Source organism: Pungitius pungitius, chromosome 13 (assembly GCF_949316345.1).
Source record: "Pungitius pungitius chromosome 13, fPunPun2.1, whole genome shotgun sequence".
Classification (NCBI taxonomy): domain Eukaryota; kingdom Metazoa; phylum Chordata; class Actinopteri; order Perciformes; family Gasterosteidae; genus Pungitius; species Pungitius pungitius.
In genome coordinates, this window is record NC_084912.1 from 17,234,143 (window position 1) to 17,257,540 (window position 23,398).

Here is a 23,398-nt window from a genome sequence, read left to right on the forward strand (position 1 = left end):
CAACCGCAATAAATTCAACCTTGGCACACCAGCATCCGGGACACTAAGGAAGAGCAATCGATTCTAGATTCAAGATCAGTAGCGTGCGTCAAGCTAAAGGAGCGAGCACCCAAAACACCTTCGGCTTCGGATTGTATCCATGTCCAATAATAACGGGACTTTAACTCTTCTTCATGTCATCAGTGTGGTTTGTGTCTGTAAGATTCCGTAATAGACAGCTGACATTTGTACATTAACAGACTGTGTTGGACATGAACTAAGCGGAAGTTAAACGAGAGCGTACAGCCGCTCACAAAACGCCTCTTCTTCTAGTTTTGAATTCATTTAATGATGCTGAGATCCTTGGACAAGCTGTTAGGAGTGATTGGCGGAGTTTTGAAAACCAGGAACGCGCTTGAAGAGGCAGATGAGCCGCTGTATCGTAGTGGGGGGGGGCAGCGGCAGCGGCTTTAACGGAGCGCGCAGACGCATAAACCCGACAGGACATACAGGAATAACCGCAGTAGCGTCGGTGGAAGGATCCTTTTTCACAGCGGCACAAGCCGATCTCAGTTGGGTATTAAGCGACATTCAAAGTCCACGTAACGTTAAATGAGTCTTCATGACCATGGGTAAACTTTATTGAGGATCTGGCACAACACAGCGACCTGCAAGTAGCGCAGAGTCTTACATAAAGGGATGTACGTCTTAATGCGAGGCTTTAGAATTTATCTCAAAGGGATCCTGTATTTGCTCGTAAAGTCTGAAACGAGAACCCATTTTTCAGTGACGGTGTTACGTGCCTACTGGTTTTTGAACTACTGGTTTGGCTACGGGTGCGTGTTTGTTTTCCCCCGGTGTTACGTGCCTACTGGTTTTTGAACCTACTGGTTTGGCTACGGGTGCGTGTTTGTTTTCCCCCGGTGTTACGTGCCTACTGGTTTTTGAACCTACTGGTTTGGCTACGGGTGCGTGTTTGTTTCCCCCCGGCAGGCAGGTGTTGTCTGCCTCCGTCACTTGAGTCGTCACACATTTGCAAACATATTGTTCTGAAAATGTTCAAAAATGCATCCCATATCCATTGCAGCGATTACGATTGTATAAGTGAGCACTACGTCACTGCCACGTATGAAGAAATACATAAAAGAACATTTATTAAAAGTCCGCCACAACCGGGATTCGAACCGTGTCGCGCAAAATAACGTAGTGCCACAGAGCGGCTGTGCTACCCACTCGGCCAACCGAGCTTAATCGATTTCAGTTGATTTGTATATTTTAATAGAGTTGTATATCGTCAGTGGCAAGCAAACGTTTTGGTTTAGGGTGAACATTATATGTTCTTTATTGTATTTCTTCATACGTTGCCACACTGATGGCATGAAGAAGAGTTAAAGTCCCGTTATTATTGGACATGGATACAATCCGAAGCCGAAGGTGTTTTGGGTGCTCGCTCCTTTAGCTTGACGCACGCTACTGATCTTGAATCTAGAATCGATTGCTCTACCTTAGTGTCCCGGATGCTGGTGTGCCAAGGTTGAATTTATTTGGGTTGAATATTGTAGCCTCCGCATATTGGTGTGCCAAGGTTGAATTTTTTGCGGTTGAATATTGTAGCCTCCATTTCGAATATTTCAACATTTTTTTTTTTTAGGTTGAATTTTTTTGCGGTGTTTTAATGTTGAAAAACATTGAGGTACATAATTTCAATGCATAAATATTCAGTGCTAGAAATTCAATCAACTTTTTATTTCAACCCCCGATGGCACAGATTTACTTCCATACAGGTGTGAGCTATGAAAAGCTTGTTGTGACCCATGCGGCGAAACATCAAATGCTTATATACCCAACAACTTAAGTTGGAGCAGGTCATGTGCTTCATCATCAGAAAAGCACATCTAGAGAAGTGCAATCTGCAAAAGACAATGATGGTGCACTTCTATACTGCATCGTTGAGACCATCCCCACCTCCAGCCACACTCGCTCCTTCCGTCAAGTCCAAAACTTTAGCCCACTAAACAGTCTCCCGGTGACCCCAATCATTTACACATTTCTGCAAAAGTATATACTTGTAATAGACACTATAATATAATTCCCATGGATTTCTCATTTTCTTTAGTGAATTTTCACATCTATATTACAAAATATATTTTGTAATTGTTATACACTGTGACTAAATCCCCCTGACGGTACAAAAGCCAACAAAGCAATTGCCATGAAATGAAGCCTTTCGCCAGCAGCATTGTATCTTGTTGAAGATAAAAAATGATATTCATGTGAATAGTGATAGTGGTAATAATAAAACTGGAAGTATATTTTAAATGTTCTTAGACATTGTTAACGGGTTTCTCCTCAAATGATAAATCGCATTCAGCAGTGACTCGATTGGAGGTTTCATTACAACCAGGACAAAGTTCATGTTGCATACGTCCACTTGTGCTGTTTTCCAATTGGCTAGTGAGTTGTAGGGGAGGGATAAGTTTCCGGAAGTGATGACGTTTGGTTTCTGTTTCTCTCAGGGCTGTTGTGAAAGAGAAGCGAATGCTGCTTCTTCGGCAAAACATTCGTTGTAAAGTTTAAATATTCATGGTGCGTCGGTACAGTTTTACACAAAGGCTTATCTGACGCCGTAACGTGACTTCAGGTTGATTGTCTTTGGAGGTCGGTAGGTATTTCAGTTTACAGCTCAAGACGTTAAATCCTTTTACTTGGTAAGCTAACATTTTTATGAGGCTAATCTAACGTTAGCTCTCTGAATGTGTTGCTAACGTTAGCAAACATGGCTACGAATGTATTGCTAACGTTAGCTAATATACTCTTGCAGATACTTTCTGAAAGGTTGTGGTTGTCATGGCACCTCCAAAAAAGAGGGCGTTACCCAAAGCGCTGCCAGAGGGCTTCATACTGACGGACAGCGAGAAGAAGACGTGGAGGCTGGGAAAAGTGATCGGTGAAGGTGGCTGCGGGCTGATCTATCTCGGTAATGAAGCCACTGTGTCTGACACCTGCCACACACACACACACACACACACACACACACACACACACACACACTAAAAGTGTATCTGCATACTAGCAGAATAACTAGGGATGTGCCCCCCCCCCCCCCCCCCCCTTCGCTAGGACTACTTGTATTACTAGTATCAATAGAATCCTAATGATACCCATCACTAAGATTAAATCCCTCTTTCATGACACACACACACACGTGCTGTGTGTGCATACCTATTTAATCGTTTTGCTCACCGATTAGATTGCTGTCTAAATGTGTTCCAGTCACCCTCAAATCTAAGACCTGTCCAATGAGCTATCCCTTTACATTGAGAAATACATTAGTGCTCAAAACTGTTCATTTCTTCCTGCTTTTGCTAACAATTCCAAAAACACAATGAGTTGAAACCTAACCTTGTGTTGTCTGATCTTTCGTGTTGTCTCAAAGCCTCCCGTGATCTGGACAGACCTGTTACTGCAGACACAGACTTTGTCTTAAAAGTGGTGAGTACATCTGGGCTGCACGATGATAATGCATTTTTAAAATATGTCTAGTGGTGTAACGCACGTTTGATCCCCTCATGGTTCAGCATGCACAGAAACTGCACATTAATTACAAAGTTTTACGTTCAACATCACATGTGAAAGTTTTACTAACGACTAAAATATGTGATCTGAGATTTGGCATTTGTTTTTTCCTTTTCCTCAAACCGTAAATAATCAAGCCGTATTTAAAGTGATAGCAGGAGAGCCGAGGTTCTGTCTTGTTACATTGTGACGCGTCAAGGCTCCATTCAGTGAAAATGAGTATTGACCGAAGTTGAATGAATAAAATTACAACAGATAATGAAGATCAAAATTAACAAAGCAGAAAAAAGTGTGTGTAAACTACTTTGCGCGTCGCTCCTGCCTTTGCACGTGCACTTCTCTGTAGCACACACTGCCCTCTTCGTGATGTCCACTTCACCACTACACCACTTTACCAGCAGCTGATCGCTTCCTGCCTTCTGGTGAACTGTGGCTGAATGAATAAATTGAGAGTGGAATGGCAGACGCCCTTCAGGATCAGACTACCAAGTCCTTTTCCAATGTTACATCATACACTTCAGCCAATATAAGGCTTCCCCTGCAGTGCCTTTCTCCCTGTCGATAGCAAACAGGAAGTCCATAGTTACGCTGGCATTATGTAACATGGGATTCATGTTGGATTGACGTTCCAAGAGAGCTTCTATTTATCTACCGTGTGACACGATGTATTATTTATTATAGTGTTATTTAGTGAACACTTAATAACCAGACTACAGGAATCAAACTGTCCTGTCATTCACGTGAGGAGATGACGTCACTGTGTCTGCAGCTAAAGCCTCTGTTTACACCTTGTGACACACCGTGCATCCATGTACCTTCTGTTTCTTATACGCAGTCCTTTTCTAACTAACCTCTGTGAGGGGATGTGCTCTTCTCTTCTCCTCCCCTCCTTTTTCCTCCTTCTCTCCTCTCTTCACCTCCCTTCACGACCCTTCTCCCCTCATGTTTTGGACATTTTCACCTGGACTTGTGCTTCTTTAACCCATCACAAATACACTGCTAATAACGTGCACTTTAACATTTAGGAGTCCCAGGAGAACGGCCCCCTGTTCTCGGAGCTCAAGTTCTACCAGAGGGCAGCCAAACCAGGGAACAGTGAGTAGCAGGGCCCCCCCCCATCCTCTCTGCCGCTTGTCTATGCTCTTTGTTTGGAGAGGCGCAATGATGCCTGGGCCTCCGCTCAGCCCCTGAACCCCTGCCAAGCTGTTTAAGAGCCAGTCAGGCTGGGTGCTGTGTGTGTGTGTGTGTTTGCAGATGTATGTACTGTAACATTGAGATTCACATGTTTAGGGTCCTTCAGGCTAAATTAAATTAAAAAGCTCCACATGTTCATCCACCACAGACTGACCACTAAGGTCACTCTCAATATGGCCGTCTAGTGTTGAATGGAGCTGCTGGTTGGCTCCTGTCATTCCGTCACACATTGACATCATTATTTCTCTTCCAATCTGGTTCCAGTGCAAAAATGGAAGCAAAGCAGGAAAATGGATTTCCTGGGAATCCCGACGTACTGGGGATCAGGACTCGCTGAACATAATGACCTCAGGTATTCAACATGTCCGACCCCTTTGAGTGTTGAAACGCTCTCTGCTTTACACATGATGATTGCATCAGTGTTCACATGGAGGACGTGGGGGTAACTGGAGCCTTTGGGTACACGGAAAACACGCCACACGGACAGCTGTTCACCAGCCAGTTGGCCAGCGAGCGGTGACCAGCTGTTCAGGTGGCCGGTCCTTTTCGGCATCAATGAATGAATGAATGTGTTTCCCAGCCCAACGTCTACATATCAGGAAGCAGGAGGTTTGTTATTCAGGAAAGGAGAACGGCCCTGTGATCTTTTACTCTCCCTCAGGTATCGTTTCATGGCTATGGACCGACTGGGCAGTGACCTTCAGAAAATCTTTGAAATCGGGGGCGGTTGTCTGGAGGCGGCCAGCGTTCTCCAGCTGGGTCGAAGACTGGTATGATCACCTAAACGACTCACTCACTAAATCCTTGCATTTGCCTCATCACAATTCTCTCTTTTGGCTTTGCATTTCCTCCCCGTGCAAGGTGGATGTACTGGAGTACATTCATGAGAACGAGTACGTCCATGCAGACATTAAAGCTGCCAACCTCATGCTTTGCTGTCGAGACCCTGAAAAGGTTAGTCCACTTTTTATCTTGATGTGCATATAAAGTCCCTTTTCAACAGGGCAGGAACAAGGCGCACTGAGGTGTGGGGACATTTGGGGCCAACTTTTAGTCCCTGGAAAAGTAGTCTAAGATGATCAGGAACCTGTAGGACTAGTGTTCTGCTTCACTGTGACACATTCAGTCTGCAAAGGATCCACAGCGCTTCGCTTTCTCCACACTTTGGATTTTTACAGCCCGATTCCAAAAAACTATATACAACTATTATTTTGAGTCCACACCCAACATCCCATAATGACAAAGTGAAAAAGCTTGATCATTTGTTTGAATGTATCAAAAATAAAGAATGGGAAAATAACATGTATTCACAGCCGTTGCTCAACACTTTGCTGGAGCATCGTTGGCAGCATCACATGTCTTCTCTGCAGAACCTCTCAGGTTCCATCAGGTTGGAAGGGCCGCTTTCAGACCTCCAGAGATGTTCAGGTCACGGCTCTGGGGGACCACTAGAGGACATTGACTGAGTTGTCCCAAGCCACTCGGCTCAGGCCCCCAAAGCCAAAGCTAATCCTATCCAGCAATGTGAGTCGGTGTCACTCTGATACGTGCATCCCTGGCTGGTGTCCCACTTCCTCCTGCTGAAGAACAACCCCGCAGCATGATGGTGCCCCCACCATGCTTCACTGTAGGGACGGCACTGGCGAGGTGATGAGGGGCCCTGCTGTCCTCCAGACAGGACGCTTGGCTTTCAGGCCAAAGAGTTCAATCTGTGTTTCATCAGATCAGAGAGTTTTGTTTCTCTTGGTCTGGAAGTCCTTTAATAGATTCACAAAAATGTCCTCCAACGTTTTTCCTTTGTCATTATGGGGTGAGTTGTGTCCATTTTGGAATCAGCATTGTGCACACTTAATGTATAACGCTTTGCTTGTGTGTGTGTGTGTGTGTCCTGTAGGTCTATCTTGCAGACTATGGGCTGTCCTACAGATACTGTCCTGATGGGGTGCACAAGCAGTACAAGGAGAACCCCAAGAAGGGTCACAATGGAACCATTGAGTACACCAGCCTGGATGCCCACAGAGGAGTTGGTAAGCTGTGTCACATGTCAGACCAGGAGCACGCTGCCTTCATGTTCCTTTAGTTCGCCCATTTATTTACAATTCAAAGTTCTACTAAGGTTGTTCAGTCACATTTGACGCTTGGAGCACCGGCTGCTCGTTTCTAAGTGTACAAAACGAATCAGACCAATCAGAGAAGAGTGTGAGCGCTATGCAGAGTAAGCATCCAGAGGTCAGTCCACCCTTCCAAGCGTCTCCTCAAAACCGTGCACGGCCTGTACCAATGTTTGACACATTACAATCCCCACTGAGGGAGCACAAACACTGCTATACATGTATTGGTGCTGAGCAGCTATTGAATTGTTGAATCATGATACGTTTCTGCGATTAATCTCAACTCAATAGTTAATTCAAAAGTTGTGTTTATTATTTGCTCACTGACTTGTTGTATAAAATGCTTATTATCAGCAGTATTCCCTTTTACACAATAGCAGCTGAATGACTGGTTCCTCCCTCCTGTGATCCATGGTGTGTCTGTAAGAGTATTCAGAGCAGTAATAATAATAATTATAAAAAACTTGGTTAATGCACAACAAAATCCAGCGTTAACGCAGTAATAACGTAGCGCTAACTTAAGTATATATCATTTGTCTTTTTTTAACCCGGTATAACCCTTTTCTAAAAAGAGAAGAAATCCATACAGAACCTTGTTTCATCTTTTAGTCTGACTGATCTTCCAATGTCAAATCCGGCTGACAGTTTGCATGCTGATGCTAAAGTTAGCGCCCGCCAATCAATAGTGAGCATGCTCTCATTGACCAGTCCGTCATTGATCGTGCTCTCCGTCCTCACCTCTGTGCAGGGGACCAATCGTGGTAGAATCCACAGAGCAGGTAGCCAGTGACCCGGCTGGTTTAATTGACACAGTATCTGTACTGGAAGGGGTCTCAGTGACTGTGATTAATTCTCTTCTCCATAAGAGGAACATTAGGGACAACATCCCTCTTTGGTGCACATACGTATTGTAAAGTCAGCTGTGAGCGTTTCCACCGGGTGAAGCATGCAGAGAAGAAGCAGCCCCCCCCCCCCCACCTCCTTCGCTGATATTGGGAACACATTAACTGTCAGATTGCCGACGTGCTCCCTCTCCTCATTGAGCGATCGATTGTTCGCCTCCCCCCCCCCCCCGGAATCCCCCGGCACTGTCTCTATTTAAGAATGGCCCGATTAGCCGAGTCCTAACCTGCATCATGTATTCATCCAGCCATTAATTAGGGGCTGTGATGTTGGCTGCAAACGGGGGCCGGGCACAGATAACCACCGGTTCGATATCGGGAGTTCGCTAATCGCCGCCGCCGTGTTTCTATCAGCGCCGATCGATGAGTGACAGGGGGCCGCAGCATACGGCGTCACATGTGGGAGGCTGAGGAAACTGCTCGTCTACATGGAAGAGCACCGTGTGTCTGTAAGCAATACAATAACCCACAATGCATTGTGGTTCCACGGAATCCAAATCACTCACTGACTGCATCATCATTTATTAGAATTCACAAATTTGAGCCACTCACACGTGGTCGTTATTTGCTTTAAGTAAAACAATATTTGACCCATCAGACGTGGACTTGGACTCCTCCATCTTTCCAATCCATCACGCTTTCAGTCAGAGAAGCAGAAAGCGTCCCAATACATATCCTTTGTGCCCCCCCGCCCCCCCGGCTCAGTGCTGCCGATCCCGCCATGATGTTGACGGGTTGCCATGGTGAGGACGCAGATGGCGAGCAGGCGGGTGGGCCTCTGACCCCCCCCATGGCTAAACTGTGTAATTACTGCCATTCGGTGGGCGTCCGGCGGACAGGAGACTGTCTCCTGGGGGGAGGGGGGGGGGGGGTTTAAGAGTGTAACACTGCGGAGGATAATTAAGAGCAACACCGGCTCCTCACCTCCCTCCTCTCTTTATGCATCGTGCACCCCCCGCCCCCCCACCAGCTCTGTCCTGCGTTGTTCCTCATCGGACGCACCAGACACGTGTGTGTGTGTGTGTTGGTTCAGGTTCTCCTGAAGACTCATCAGCTCATGAACCATTGTGGATGTTATTAAACCAGGATCAGACATCTTGGTCTGTTTGGCATTAGGTGGGACATCAACAGGAAGTGGACTGTGGACTCCACCAAGTCTTTGTCCGTGTCTTCTTTACAGGCAGCACGCTGGTTTGATGGAACTCATGTTCCACTCAGCTCCGTGTTTCCTCACCGTTGTATTTCATATAAAAGTCTGCCAGATGTCTTTTACATGTACAACTGTCCACTGCTCTCAGCGCCCTGATTAGGGGGTGCGCACACACACACACACACACACGCTCCAACCAGCGAGCCGTGTCCGTCTGTCCATACAAGCCCCGCCCTCCCAAAGCATCCAGCCTTCACCCCCTCTCCTATTCTCCTCCTCATTGATTGTCACCAATTTCTTGTCCCTTGTATTTCACTGTGGATCCATGTCTATGGTCCAGCCCCCTTCCTGGTCAGCACGTTGTCTGCCGCTGTGCTGAAGGCCCCCACCACGAGGATGTAATGTGGTTGTGTGTTGAAGTGACCACGCTCCTCCTTTGGACCAGATCAATGGCTGCCGCGGCTCAGGGAGGACATTTGTCCCCTCTGAGGGGGGAAGCCGGTCAATAGGTCATTTCTCTGGAGATGCATGGCAGCCGTTACAGTATCGAGCTGCTAAAGTCCCCGGGCTCACCCCCCAGGATCGACAAGTATTGATAGACCTCGCGCATTGATGTAGACCCCCCGCAATCATATGCAAACCCACTGCGGACCGGTTCCTAAAGACAGCAGCAGTCCCACTGGGTAATGAGGATGTGTCACTAGCAAGAGAAGCAGAACAGAACCCGATTGGGGATAAAATAATTCAAAGATTGATCGATTGATTGTGTCTGGACGGGCCTCAAACTGGACTGAGCTACCCCCCCCCCCTTGTCTGGAGGTGTTTGCTAGTGGTGCTGTCCTTCTATCTATTGTGTGTTGTCCAAAATGACAAACTAAAGGTACTGTTGTCCCATCCCTTGAGCCTGGAGGGGAACGTTGTAAAGAGATCTTCTGCATCTTGTTACCAATGTGTTGTGCACAGCGCTTCTGTCTTTGATTAGAAAAGCTTTTAAACGTGATACAGACACCTTTGACAGATAATAGAAAGCACCAGATTGGATTTATTTTATTTTTTTCTCAGCTCCATCGAGACGCGGCGACCTCCAGATTTTGGGCTTTTGTCTTCTCCACTGGTTGTGTGGGTCTCTGCCTTGGGATCAACTTCTCAAGAAGCCGGCTGAGGTGCAGGAGGCCAAACACAGGTGGGTCTCGGATGAATCAAAGGGTTCCTGGTTCAGTGGCGCAATGGAGGCTGTTGAGTGTCTCTGAGGGCCCTGGGTTCTCCGCTCTCATAAGCTGTCCATCTCCACTTGCCCTTCCCTCAGACTCATGGATGACCTGCCGGACTCGGTCCTGCATCTGTCAGTCGGAGGAGCCAGCACAGGTAAGCCAGGACAGAGCGAGATCTCCTGCTGCTTCAATGAGGCCGTGTGGCTAACAGATGTGCTTCCTTCACGAGTCGCAAGAGTACAGTGTTGTATATGTCAATGTGTATGACATAAATAAATGTACTGATGGAAAGCCGGTTAATTCCCTTAGAAATGATGCCACATGGGTAAGAACATAACTGAGGTCAAACATCTTGTTCTACCATTGGCTCTGGTTTGGTGGATGACATGACAAAGATGTATTGAACAAACCGAACCACACCACACATAACTGACCCCCCCTCCCCCCCTAGCCACTCTGTGGGATGGCATCCCATTCTTCAAAAAGGCCATTATCTCTGATGAAGGTTGGCGGTGACCACTGGTTGCAGAATGTCATCTCCTCCTCAAATATGTAACTCCATCTGAGCACCCAGCAAAGGGCCCTCTGTGACTTCTCCACCATCTGGACTCATAGCCCAGCAGGTCCGCATGTTGATGATCTTTCATAGGTGCAACTCACTCGACTCCTACTAATCCTGCAGAGAAGCATTGTTGTTACCACACACACACACACAAAAGGGGTGTGTATTCTCCTATTGTACTTGTACGTGCTTTCCTTTTTTTACATTCTTCATAATAGTTTTACAATTATCACTTTTGGACGGATGAGTTTCTCTTCGTCCCCCATATTTTTGAGCATGTTGATGCAGCTGAACCGGGTGAAGGACACTATGTCCACTGTGCTGCTGTCCTCAGAGCAGCTGGCCTCGTTCCTCAGCTATGTGAAGACTCTGGGCTACACGGACAAGCCAAACTACGGACACCTCAAGCAGCTGTTGGCCAGCGGCAGGACGACAGGACCACTGGGCTTCTCTGTGCCACGGGCCCCCCCCACCAGGGGCAAGGTGAGGTGTGACGCTGATGTGTCTCTTTCCTTTTCGAGCACTGGAAGCTTTTTATTGAGAGTCCCTGGGGAGTATTTCTCAGCCAATGCTCAGCCTCCTCCTCTGTTGACCCCCCGAGTGGAGAAACCTGACGGCGGTAAAAGGGGAGGGTTAACCTGCACCTCACCCCTCCCCCAGTGAGTATGTCAACCGGGTCTGAAGCTGGAGGAGGACTGAGATTCCCCTCAAATTCACCAGGTCCACTTCTTGACCCCCCCGGGCCCAGCGAGCGCCCCCTCTCAATGGCCCAATTTGAGCAAGTTGATGACACACACTCTGGGTGTCTCCAATTATGCTGCTGATTTCCTCTCTGCTCCTCGTGTCATTTCATTTCCACACTAAAGTGGGGGCCAGTTTGATCCCCAGTAAAGACAAGTGGGCGCTTAGTAAATGTCATAAAGGCCACGTGCACTCGAGCTGCATAAATGTACCATCACTTTAGGAAAGTTGGATTCAAGTAGTTAAACAAGAAACAACTATTTTAGTGTAACCTCGTCTCTCCGTAGCACTGGACGTGCATACTGTTGATATTCACATGGAACCCATGTCCCCACAGAGGGGAGCAGCCCCCCCGCCCTCCAAGGATGAAGAAGAGAAGAGCAAAGCTGTGGCAGCTGGACCCCTCCCCACTAAACAGGTAATCGTTACATAACAAGCTGCATGGTGCATTAGTGACTGCATCAAATCAGGACAACAGGAACTGTGCAGTAGTTACCTGCACCAGGGTTTGATTAAACCAGTGGAGGACTTTATTCTGTGGTGGACCAACATCTACACAGCGTGCTCTGCACATTAACACATCGGGAATCAACTGTTTTACTCAGAGACACGATGCAGCTGGCAGATCATTGAGACCAAGACCTGTAGTGGCTTATGGAGAAGATGACAGTGAGGCGGACGAGGAAGAAGAAGAGGCCAGACCCAAACCTGTCCCTGCATGCTACCTGCGAGGCCCCCCGATTGGCCCCCGAGGTCGGCCCAAACAGGTGTGAGGACGAGACGCCGCAGCAGCAGCTTTTTATTTCCTGTGTAATAACTTCACTGCTCAAGCTCCTCGTTGTCGTCGTCCTTTTGGTTAATAATAATAATAATAATAATAATAATAATTTCTAAAGCTGTTGTCCAACCCCTTGTTTCAAAGCTGCCCCCCCCCCCTCACCATTCAGTACACATTAGTTCCAGCAGAGCCAACACCTGATTACTGTCTTTGACAGAGGGCCGATGGCAGGAAACACACTCGGGGAGAGGCGCCCCCACCACCAGAGCTCACAGAGGATGGGGGTATGACAGCCGCCTCTGCTGGGAACACAGACATGGATCCGGTGAACGGGGGGGGTCGGGAACAGGAAGCCGGCCCGTTGACCTGGCTGGTGTACGTGGGTGTCCTGCTCTTCGTGGCGCTGTGCGTCCTCAGCACTGCTGGGGGGCCATCTTCACCGTGATGGGCTGATAGAAGAACATTAGATGCATTTAAATACAGAGACATCAAGCCTGTTTCTGCTGTTTAACATCTTAGACTGGACCCCCCCCCCCCCCCCCACACTCCTCTTTGACTCTGTGGCTGTCCCCCACTGAGCCCCTCACGCACCTTGCTGCAGTAAGGACACTCTCCGAAGACCATGTAGAAGCTCTGCCGGCTGGAGGGGAGCGCTCGCAGCCACTGGGGGGAGGAGGGGGCATATAAAAAGCTTTGAAACAACACATGACCTCATTAACATGCCTTTCAAAGTTAACATATTTATTTAATATATTCTATAGTAACACTATAGTGCGTTGACCCTTGACCCCAGAAGCTGCCACAAGCTTAAGTCAGTTAGATGCTGAGCGAGACGGCGGCTGAAGATGAACAAGGACTGAGCAGAGGGAGGGACCCTCAGGACTGATGGTGCACTGAACAGAGGACATGTCCCTAAAAGACAGTGCTTCTGAAAACGTCCTGCTAAATGTCGGACATTGTTGGCACTTAAAACACAGCCGTCAATGGAGCAAAGTGCACGAGGGGGACGGGACACTAGTTCAACATGTTCTACCTGTGGGAGATTATCAAATGGCAGTTTTTTTTTTCCTTTCTTAAAAATTAAATTAAACAAGTTTTAAATTTAAGTGATGATTGTCTTTTTTTATACATTTCAAACCCAGAGGAGTGTGGGGAGGGGGGGGGGGTAGCTGGCTCATTAGCATTGACACCTTAAATGGGTCATTGGCTCCTTTAAGTGAATTATTTGGGCAGATTTCAGTGATTCATGGTGATACGGTACAGAGGAATACGCTCTATACAAAAGAATCACAAATGTATTCATTAAATCCCTCAATAAAAAGGGTTGTTTTACTTTGGTGAAACAACCACTCCTCGCTCCTACCTGCCAGTTAGCACCAGAGCTAGGCTACGGTTAGCGCTTAGCAACACAAAGCTAATCAGCGCAGGGACGGCTCGGCTACAGACAACCAACGAACACAGAGTGTTAAGTCGATTTCAGCTTTGTAATCATCCCCCGAAACAACCGCCCCCGCCCCTGTGGGTGCCCCGGTGAAACTAATCAAACAGCCTCTCTGTGATTGGGCTCCAACTAGGAGGTTTATGGTGACTAGACAGGTCCTTTATTGTCACTCCTTCCTATTTTCCTCCTCTATGAAGGGAAGCAACTGCAAGGACGTGTGTGTGTGTACCTCGTACAGACAGGCCTGATGGAAGGGCTGGCCACAGCGGGGGTCGTTGCACACCTGATCAGGGACGGCCGATTCAAGACGATAGGAGTAACAGATCCCACACTCAGTGCTGAAACGCTGTCACACACACACACACACACACACACACACACACACACACACACACACACACACACACACACACACACACACACACACACACACACACACACACACACACACACACACACACACAGAGACAGAGACAGAGAGAGAGAGAGAGAGAGAGAGAGATTTGGGCAGGTCCCCTGTAACCACTTAGTGTTAAATAACATCCCCCCCCCAGCACATAACAACTTTCCCACCGTCACGCTTGCTTTTCTTTTTACTCTCGTTTGCATTTTCGGCATAATGAGAAGCTCCTGTTTTTTTTCCCCAGAGCTATCCATTAAGAGAGAGGGTGGCAGGTAAAAAATAAAAAATAAATAAACATCTGGTCAACCCAACTTTTTTGCTCTCCCCTGAATGTTAATGAAGCTGAGGCATTAATCACCGTGGCGACAGCGGATAAACGCAGCGACCTTTTGACCCCTCGGCGGAGGGGGAAAGAACGAGTGTTTCAATAAAAAAGAGATAAATGGCTTTGCGTGATTAAAGCGATTTGAATTCTGCCATCTTTGTTATTCTAATGATCTCGTCTGTAAACAACCCAATTAAAAAGGAGAATTTGTGCCCGCCTCGTGAAAAAACTAAACATGGAAATATGGAAATGGACAGAAACATAGGAGGTGGCGTGTGTCCGCCCACTTAAAACACATAGATGTACAAACACACAGCGATGGGAACCGACATGTTTGAAATGGAAAAGGGGGGCAACCGTGTCACGTACAGATTTGTCGTGGGTGGCGGGTGACGGGAATTCGATCTCCAAAACATCCTGGAGGTTGTGCAAGACGCTGGAGTCCAGGTTCCTGCCAGCAGACCACAGACAGCTCCTTCACACACTAATTAAGCACATGCAGATGAGCCTGCAGAGACACTGGGGGACGGTCAGGACACTTCCACCATCGCTGCTGCAACCACAGGAGGACGGGATGGAGGCTGCCCCAGATGTCTCAGACAATATGCTGCAAGCCCAAAACATGCAACCCAACAGTGAAGGATGTGTGATGGTCCATTGGTCCATCCATGGAAGGAAGCAGACCCCTTTTCTCCTTCCTTTTGAATGAGACAGCGTCCCCTTATACGCTTACATTTTCCACTATGATATTCTTGCATGGCACTGGGACAAGCTGTGTTCATGTTGGTTGTACGCTCTAACTAGGACTGTTCTCTCAGGACCTTTTACCAATAAAAAAATAAACTACCAAAAAATCATAAACAACAAAAAAGCAGCAACATTAGACAAAAGAAACCATTAGAAAATGTGGTCCTAGTGATGATGTGATGAACCTTACCACAGGTGCATGTTGGCGTTCAGCTTATTCCTCAGAGGAGTCACCGCTGCAACAACACAACACAACACAGGCCTCAGTGTGCGCACCAGGTCTGATGAACATTCCAAGCATCCACCCTATCACAATATAGGAGCCCTGGAGGAACCACACGGCCAGCCTGCACAGCGTCATTGCAGCAGGTATCTCCTACATGCACAAAGCAAGGCCTCCCGTCTGAGTGGCTCAGGTGTGGATGGGTTCAATATCTTTTGAGGCGCATTGCTAGGCAACAGGCGAGGAGTCACACAACCTTGGATTTATAAAAACAATGGCCGACAATTGACGGGGACTTAAATAGACCGTGGGGGCCCGGGGGCTGGCTGCGGCGTCGCCGTGGTGACAATGAGAAGTCGGCAATGTGGGAAGTCTTCTGACGCGACCGCAAACAACGGGCGACACAAGCAGCACTTTACCAGCATCTCAGGACACACACACACACACACACACACACACACACACACACACACACACACACACACACACACACACACACACACACACACACACACACACACACACACACACACACACACACACACACATACAGGTAGATATGTATTAGGTGGACTTTTTCGCCATACAGGCCCGGGTGTGGTTTAGATGGACTACCCTTTCCTGAGGTCCTTCAGCTTTGGCAGTTAGGTTAAAACACTTCAAAAAATCTGAAAAAAAATCAGCTCACTTTAGATTTCAGATACACCCTACACAACCTCATACACAGCAACCTAATTATACTGTGGTATAGGTAGACATTTTTATTTTGACAAAAGTATGACTTATAAGGACCAAGAAAACACTATTGGGTCTTTAAAGGGACAATGATCCCGCCCTCCTCATTAACATAAATACACACAGACTGGACACAGCATTACTGGAACCATCAATTTAATATAAAAAAATATTGTTAAAGGATGGCCAAATTAGTGGCATACAAATTTAGCCCCTCAAACTGAGACAGTATGTGTAGAAATCTATCTATATTATCTAATGATCCATCTATGCAGAGGGAGATCAGCCCCTACAACCTGGGTTTCACTTAACATGAAAAACACAACAATGAGCTGGGGCGATTTTTTTATTACTGTCCCACTCAGGACACAAGCAACCAGACTACAGTGGTTTTGTAAACTATTTTATGAAACAATTGTTTACAAAAGACTAGTGCTTTTGGAAAAACAAGTCCTGTTTACCAAACAACCGAAGAGAACGACAGAGCGATGGGCAGGACATACATAACATTTTTTCATCGCACCATGGAAATTTACCTAATCAACAGATAAGACAAAAAAGGATGTAGAACAAATAACAAAAACGCTTGTTTGTTTACAGCTGGGACCGTCTTTTTTCAGCTGTTCCCCGATTCCGGACGAAGTCTCTGACATTTTGCACAGTTCTTTGTTCCAAGACGGGTCCTTCAACCAACTTGCAGTGACTGCATTCGTTCTTGGTGGCCAAGTGACCTTTACGAATATGGTCTTTGAAGTGCCGCATTACCGCTTGAACCTCACATTTAGACCACGCTCTCTTTGTCCCTCTTCTGGACCCAGCATCTTTTCCTGGAAGATACACGAAGTAGACAAAAACGATCACACAAAAATAATTATTATTTTGGCCTTTTCTTTCTTCTACACCTTGTAGCAATGCCTTTTTGTGTCCAAGTACTTTAAAAAGATGCTCTACCATCAAACTTTGCTTACCTTCAGAGAGAGGGTAGCTCTCATTTACTGTGGACGACACGGTTCCTGCTAAAACAAATTTCACAATAATTTATTTTCAAATTGAATTTAAGTACATTTGGTCAACAGTGACAACTATAAAGTGAGGGAACCTACCTGCATCGTCAAAGCCATGGACCTGCTTTGTAGAGTCGGATGCAGCATTTACAGGCTCGCTAGTCCCACCCTCTGATCCTCTGCCTGCTGTGCAACCGTCATCTGATTCACTCCCACTGTCCTTTTCTTCAGCGTCGCTTAATGCAATTTCATCTGAAAAATATTAGTAGCACTCATGGGTGGCTGGACATAACTAAAAATCAAAGTTTGAGATGTGTGTTTGTTATATAGTAACATTATTTCAGGCCACAAGTGGCTGCACAGTGTAAACTAAAGAGCCAATTTGGATGAGAGGGCAATCGTTAAAAATCAAAAGTCAAGCTTTTTAAGGAATGCATAAAATTAATTTTAAAAGGTTAATTTAGCACATTTCTACTTAAAGTTAACCCTTTCCTACCCATTCTGGGCGTGTCAGGGTAGTGTGTGTCTGTGGGTGGAGATTCAACAATTATTTGCAGATATTATGTATACATATAATTCTGGCAATGTTTGCCCTGTAAAATGTAAACCACAATCAGGTGTGTTGTAAGTGTTAATTTGTTTACAAACCTTCCACTTCAATTTCGTCCAGTGATTTCCCCTGCATGGTGGAAAGATTCCCTTTCTCCATCGATAAAAGCAATTTGGAAATCTTTGCCAGTTGTGTTGTGGGAACTGGTAATCTGTAGAAATCCCGGTGAACACGGATGTCGTGACCCAGGAAATCTGCAACTTGATCAAGTTCGTTGTTTTTCAAATTAAGGACTTGAGAGAGTGTGGCGACATGTTTCCTGAGCTGTGTCGACCTGAGGTACTCGGGGTGCTTTGCTCCACACTCGCTTGCATGAACACGCAAACAGTCCTGTCCTCTGTAGTGGCTCATCGAGTTGGGTATGGCGAACAGGAAGACATTTGTGGCACAAACACCACAATCCATTCTTTTGCTGGTAAGGAGTGACAGAGCCTCCACCATGCTTGGTGTGAGCAGAACTGCAACCTTTCTGCCCCTTTTCCCCATTATTTCGATTCGGCTGAAATAGTTGCAGAGTCTCTGTTCAGTCTTCGACAACCCCATTGCAACATCTTCATGAAGCTTCGTATTGTCTCTTTCATGGAAACTTTTGAGGCGCATTTTTGAAACCTCCCCAGCACGTCTTCGATTGAACACAATGATTTGTGCAAGTGTACACTTTGCAAGTTGTGCGTAGTTCTGAGTACTGGCCTCCTCCAAGTTGCGAAAGGCAGTTTCTGCAGAGTTCTCAAGGTGCCGATGAAGGATCTGAACATCTTCTGTGAAGGGTAATGTTGATGGCTTGTTATATTTTGCATCACTCAATGTGTTCAGGGCACCGTGAGACACCACCTCAGACCACTTGGTGGTGTAGAGCTTCTTGAACATGTCAGTGGACTTGATCAGGTCCTCATCTTCGGCCATGAGGGCCCTACAATGAACAATGTCACAAATTTTCTGAAGTGTATGACCCAATTTCAGAGCGAGGCTTGGTGTTGCATACGAGTGTTTTTCTTCATCAAAACCGGAAACTCTCTTTACAGCTTGCACAACCCTCTGGAAGTTAGCAGGTTTAACAGCCTCCTCTAGGTTATGCACAGAGAAGTCTGTACGCAGACATAGCAACAAACGCCCCACTTCACGGAGCTTCTGTCGTATGTACTCGTACTTAGTAGGGTCTTGTCCATGTTTGTTGTAGAGTGACTGAGCTAAATTAATAATGGAGAGGTCATTTCGCACAACAGAGGCAACCTCATCCTGTTTCATGACACTAAGGATCTTCCACACTCCGCTTGAGATCTGCTGACAGAATGCATTTTTTTGAGCTTCAGCCAAAGCCAGTACTTTTGTTCTCCCAGGTTCTCTATTCAGTTCAGTGTTTTCTGGCTTAAAGGGGCATCTGCGGGCATGTCTCCAAAGTTCCTTACGAATGTACATGCCCTGACAGTACATACAGTGAATAAACTTTCCAGCGAGTGCTTTAGCCTTTGGTTTTCTTTTCACTTTCAGTGGCCCTGTTCCATCTTTTAAAACTGCAGTGTTGTGTCTAAAATTTCCCTTATTCCTCATCTTTTCTACCAAAATCTTGCGCTCTTTTGAGTGCTCAGGGAGGGAAAATGCTTTTACAATTTCAGCATCCGTCTTGTGTGTTTTCAAATGGCGGGAAATTTTGCTTTGTGGCTTACCACAAACATAACAGTAATTCTTTTTGGTCATGGTCAGATTGTTTACTTGTTTAAGCTCAACTTCACACTTTTCCTTTGTCAAGTCTTTGGGAGAATTCAATGTTTCAGCAGCAGATGGGCAACCTTTTGATGAACTGGACAGAACTGGGATGCTTTTGTCTGACCCATGGGCTGTTCCAACATCAGGTAGCACTGGTTTTACTTTAATCCATCCGGCTTTCAACTGACTTGGGGTAATGGGGATGCTTGCATCTGAATCATCATCCTCATCATGGGTTTCCGAGTCTGGTATGTATTCCTCACTCGACACACACTCGTCGTTGTCATCATCGTCATCATCATCAGATATTTGATCGAGAAACTGGAAAGAAAACGAAAGGATTTTACGTGATGGACAGCTCCAGACAGTTAAGAGTTCAACAAACTTTGTTCTGTTTTCTGTGTCCAACTGACCTGTGATGGGTCTTGGTTATCATTCGTCATTTTCCTGAGGCAGGATTTATGCCAGACTCCTGAACAAACTGAGACATTTTGAATATTTAGTATAAGTTTCAATACCACAGATTTATTATAAGTTGTTGTGTCAGATCAATAGAGATCTGAAATGCATAATGCAAAAGATTCCCCTTTAATAATTTAAATGCCCATGTTTGTACCTTTAACTGTAATGACAAATGTATTGGAGAAAAACCTCTAGCATTAAAGCACAACAGATCTGGTCAGTGCCAAAATAAAACACCTTTTAAGTAATCTGAATGATATTCCACACCAACTATGTCAACTTCATCACAACAGATGTTTACACATTTCACAATTATGAGAAATAGTTGATATATCAGCTTATTATGCTGTGAACGAAGAAATATGTAAGAGTTTCATTATAGAATGGTGTGTACATTAGAACACAGCAAATATATCGACCCAATACCCAAAGACAAACTCTGTACTAATTCACTAAATAGCTCACCTCTGCATTCATAGCCAACCCACTTGAAGGAGGATACAGGTCCCACACATTGGACACATTTGTCCAAAGAGGATATTGTTGCGGACACCAGGTGATGCTTTAGACACTGTTAAAAAAAAAATATATATATATATATAATGTATATTTAACAGTGTCACATTGACATGTTGGTATTTTATAAGTTCTAACATGTGTGCCACATTTCAGGTCAATCAGTCATATAGTGCGACATCTGTATGCTTTCACAACAAAGAGTTATGTTTTTTAGGGGGCTATCCCAAGACACTTTTAGTTTACATGCGTTATACATGACTACGAAGTTTCATACACGTAGGTCAACCGTTGAGCTGGGGGCTGGATGATTGATTTGTAAGGGGCACAATTAAGCCAAAGTGCCATTTTGAAGCATTAAAATAAAATCAGGTAACTTATCTTTGCCATTAAATGTGTGTACCAAGATTAGTTATGAGTTTTGAGCAGTTAGTTCCTCAAAAGCACCGTTGTTGAGTTAAAGAGTCTAATGTCCTCATATAAAACTGTCCCCATACACCATGAGAGGCGACTACACACACACACACACACACAGTAGATTCAGAGAATGTCCTCATATAAAACTGTCCCCATACACCATGAGAGGCGACTACACACACACACACACACACACAGTAGATTCAGAGAATGTCCTCATATAAAACTGTCCCCATACACCATGAGAGGCGCCTACACACACACACACACACACAGCTAGTAGATTTAGATCGAGAATGTCGATTCTGATTTTAATTCCCATGTCTAATGTCCTTATACACCACTGTCCCTATACACCATATAAATACATACATACATACACATACATTATATGTATGTGTACATACATACATACATACATTATATGTATGTGTGTATGTGTACATACATACATACATACATTATACGTATGTGTGTATGTGTACATACATACATACATACATACATTATACGTATGTGTGTATGTGTACATACATACATACATACATACATACATTATATGTATGTGTGTATGTGTACATACATACATACATACATACATACATTATATGTATGTGTGTATGTGTACATACATACATACATACATACATTATATGTATGTGTGTATGTGTACATACATACATACATTATATGTATGTGTGTATGTGTACATACATACATACATTATATGTATGTGTGTATGTGTACATACATACATACATTATATGTATGTGTGTATGTGTACATACATACATACATTATATGTATGTGTGTATGTGTACATACATACATACATACATACATACATACATACATATATATGTACATACATACATTATATGTACATACATATATTATGTGTACATACATACATACATACATTATATGTATGTGTACATACATACATTATATGTATGTGTACATACATACATTATATGTATGTGTACATACATATATTATATGTATGTGTACATACATACATACATTATATGTATGTGTACATACATATATTATATGTATGTGTACATACATACATACATACATACATACATACATACATACATACATACATACAACATACAATTTAGACTTATTTTACCTTTTCAACCCTTTTGGGGGGACCATGTTGTGGACATGTTGGACTCAGGCCATCCACAGAGGTCTCAATCTTGTTGGCCTTGTCACTCGCAGCAGACTCCATCAGCTCATTCGCAGTGATCATCTGTAGCAGATAGAAAAGGAGGACAATGAATAGAGAAACTGGAAATGTACCATTAGAGAATATTTAGGGTTTTAATGAGGCAACTGCACACACACATGAAACATGATACAATGCTTTTTCACAAGTAATTAACTTAGTTTACCTTTTCAACCCTTTTGGGGGGACTATGTTGTGGACATGTTGGACTCAGGCCATCCGCAGAGGTCTCAATCTTGTTGGCCTCGTCACTTGCAGCAGACTCCATCAGCTCATTCGCAGTGATCATCTGTAGCAGATAGAAAAGGAGGACAATGAATAGAGAAACTGGAAATGTACCATTACAGAGAATATTTAGGCTTTTAATGAGGCAACTGCACACACACATGAAACATGATTCAATGCTTTTTCACAAGTAATTAAGTTTAGACTTAGTTTACCTTTTCAACCCTTTTGGGGGGACTATGTTGTGGACATGTTGGACTCAGGCCATCCACAGAGGTCTCAATCTTGTTGGCCTCGTCACTTGCAGCAGACTCCATCAGCTCATTCGCAGTGATCATCTGTAGCAGATAGAAAAGGAGGACAATGAATAGAGAAACTGGAAATGTACCATTAGAGAGAATATTTAGGCTTTTAATGAGGCAACTGCACAAACACATGAAACATGATTCAATGCTTTTTCACAAGTAATTAAGTTTAGACTTAGTTTACCTTTTCAACCCTTTTGGGGGGACTATGTTGTGGACATGTTGGACTCAGGCCATCCACAGAGGTCTCAATCTTGTTGGCCTCGTCACTTGCAGCAGACTCCATCAGCTCATTCGCAGTGATCATCTGTAGCAGATAGAAAGGGAGTGGGTGGACGATCAGAAGACTTTCCTTAATATTTCTGAAGATTTTAACAATAAACATCAAACCAAAGGGTTCAAGTAAAAACTGAATAGTTAATACAGCAGAAATTCGATATTTGTATGTAGCAGCATGTCTTTTGTACCCCATCAACCCACAATGTCAAAAACCATTTTCATATTGAAAAATTAATATGTAAAATCAAAGCTGCGTGTGAGCAAAGAGCAAGGAGAACTTCATTTTCACAAAGAAATATTTTGACTACCTTGCATCGCCATGGCCAGTCAGAGTCACCATAATTATAGGTGATCTCCTCTCCTTGACTGATGTCTCGTGCTGCAAACAAACACAGATGGGGCTTCCCTTGGATGTTTAGGTACTTCATCTTGGCATTGGGGTTTACATTATCGTCATTTACAAGCCTTCCAAGAGACCTATCCTCTTTTGCTGCATCAACACTACAAAAACACAAGTAAACATTAGTTTCACAAGAGTAAATATATAAAATAAAGGCAATG

The 23,398-nt window shown here is 44.8% G+C and overlaps 3 protein-coding genes across 8 annotated transcripts; 1 reads left to right on the forward strand and 2 right to left on the reverse strand.

Moving 5' to 3' along the window:
- The first annotated feature begins 2,439 nt into the window (after positions 1-2,439).
- On the forward strand, positions 2,440-13,310 carry LOC119214328 (serine/threonine-protein kinase VRK1-like). Of its 2 annotated transcripts, none has more exons than XM_037466039.2 (14): positions 2,440-2,687; positions 2,801-2,956; positions 3,416-3,471; positions 4,581-4,650; positions 5,014-5,101; positions 5,411-5,519; positions 5,611-5,703; positions 6,644-6,776; positions 9,975-10,095; positions 10,219-10,277; positions 11,020-11,168; positions 11,764-11,844; positions 12,032-12,193; positions 12,422-13,310. In XM_037466039.2, the coding sequence occupies exons 2-14, from the start codon at positions 2,827-2,829 to the stop codon at positions 12,647-12,649; spliced, it is 1,479 nt and encodes a 492-aa protein (XP_037321936.2). In that variant the 5' UTR covers positions 2,440-2,687; positions 2,801-2,826; the 3' UTR covers positions 12,650-13,310. The 2 variants fall into 2 exon arrangements, with proteins under 2 accessions (XP_037321936.2, XP_037321937.2); XM_037466040.2 differs by having other exon boundaries at positions 2,440-2,641.
- On the reverse strand, positions 12,526-15,352 carry fancl (FA complementation group L). The gene is made up of 5 exons (XM_062566654.1): positions 15,311-15,352; positions 14,743-14,824; positions 13,875-13,991; positions 12,796-12,867; positions 12,526-12,653 (listed from the first exon to the last, which is right to left on the reverse strand). The coding sequence occupies exons 1-5, from the start codon at positions 15,319-15,321 to the stop codon at positions 12,618-12,620; spliced, it is 318 nt and encodes a 105-aa protein (XP_062422638.1). The 5' UTR covers positions 15,322-15,352; the 3' UTR covers positions 12,526-12,617.
- A 495-nt stretch (positions 15,353-15,847) lies between these two features.
- Positions 15,848-23,369, reverse strand: LOC119197488 (uncharacterized). 5 transcript variants are annotated; one of them, XM_062566729.1, is made up of 11 exons: positions 23,146-23,324; positions 22,743-22,865; positions 22,469-22,591; positions 22,195-22,317; positions 21,930-22,052; positions 20,324-20,429; positions 19,810-19,877; positions 17,731-19,717; positions 17,182-17,334; positions 17,047-17,091; positions 15,848-16,905 (listed from the first exon to the last, which is right to left on the reverse strand). In XM_062566729.1, the coding sequence occupies exons 1-11, from the start codon at positions 23,263-23,265 to the stop codon at positions 16,673-16,675; spliced, it is 3,204 nt and encodes a 1,067-aa protein (XP_062422713.1). In that variant the 5' UTR covers positions 23,266-23,324; the 3' UTR covers positions 15,848-16,672. The 5 variants fall into 5 exon arrangements, with proteins under 5 accessions (XP_062422713.1, XP_062422712.1, XP_062422714.1 ...); XM_062566728.1 differs by having other exon boundaries at positions 17,047-17,094; positions 23,146-23,323; XM_062566730.1 differs by lacking the exons at positions 15,848-16,905; positions 17,047-17,091; positions 17,182-17,334 and adding an exon at positions 17,367-17,608 and having other exon boundaries at positions 23,146-23,327.
- Between the last annotated feature and the right edge of the window lie 29 nt (positions 23,370-23,398).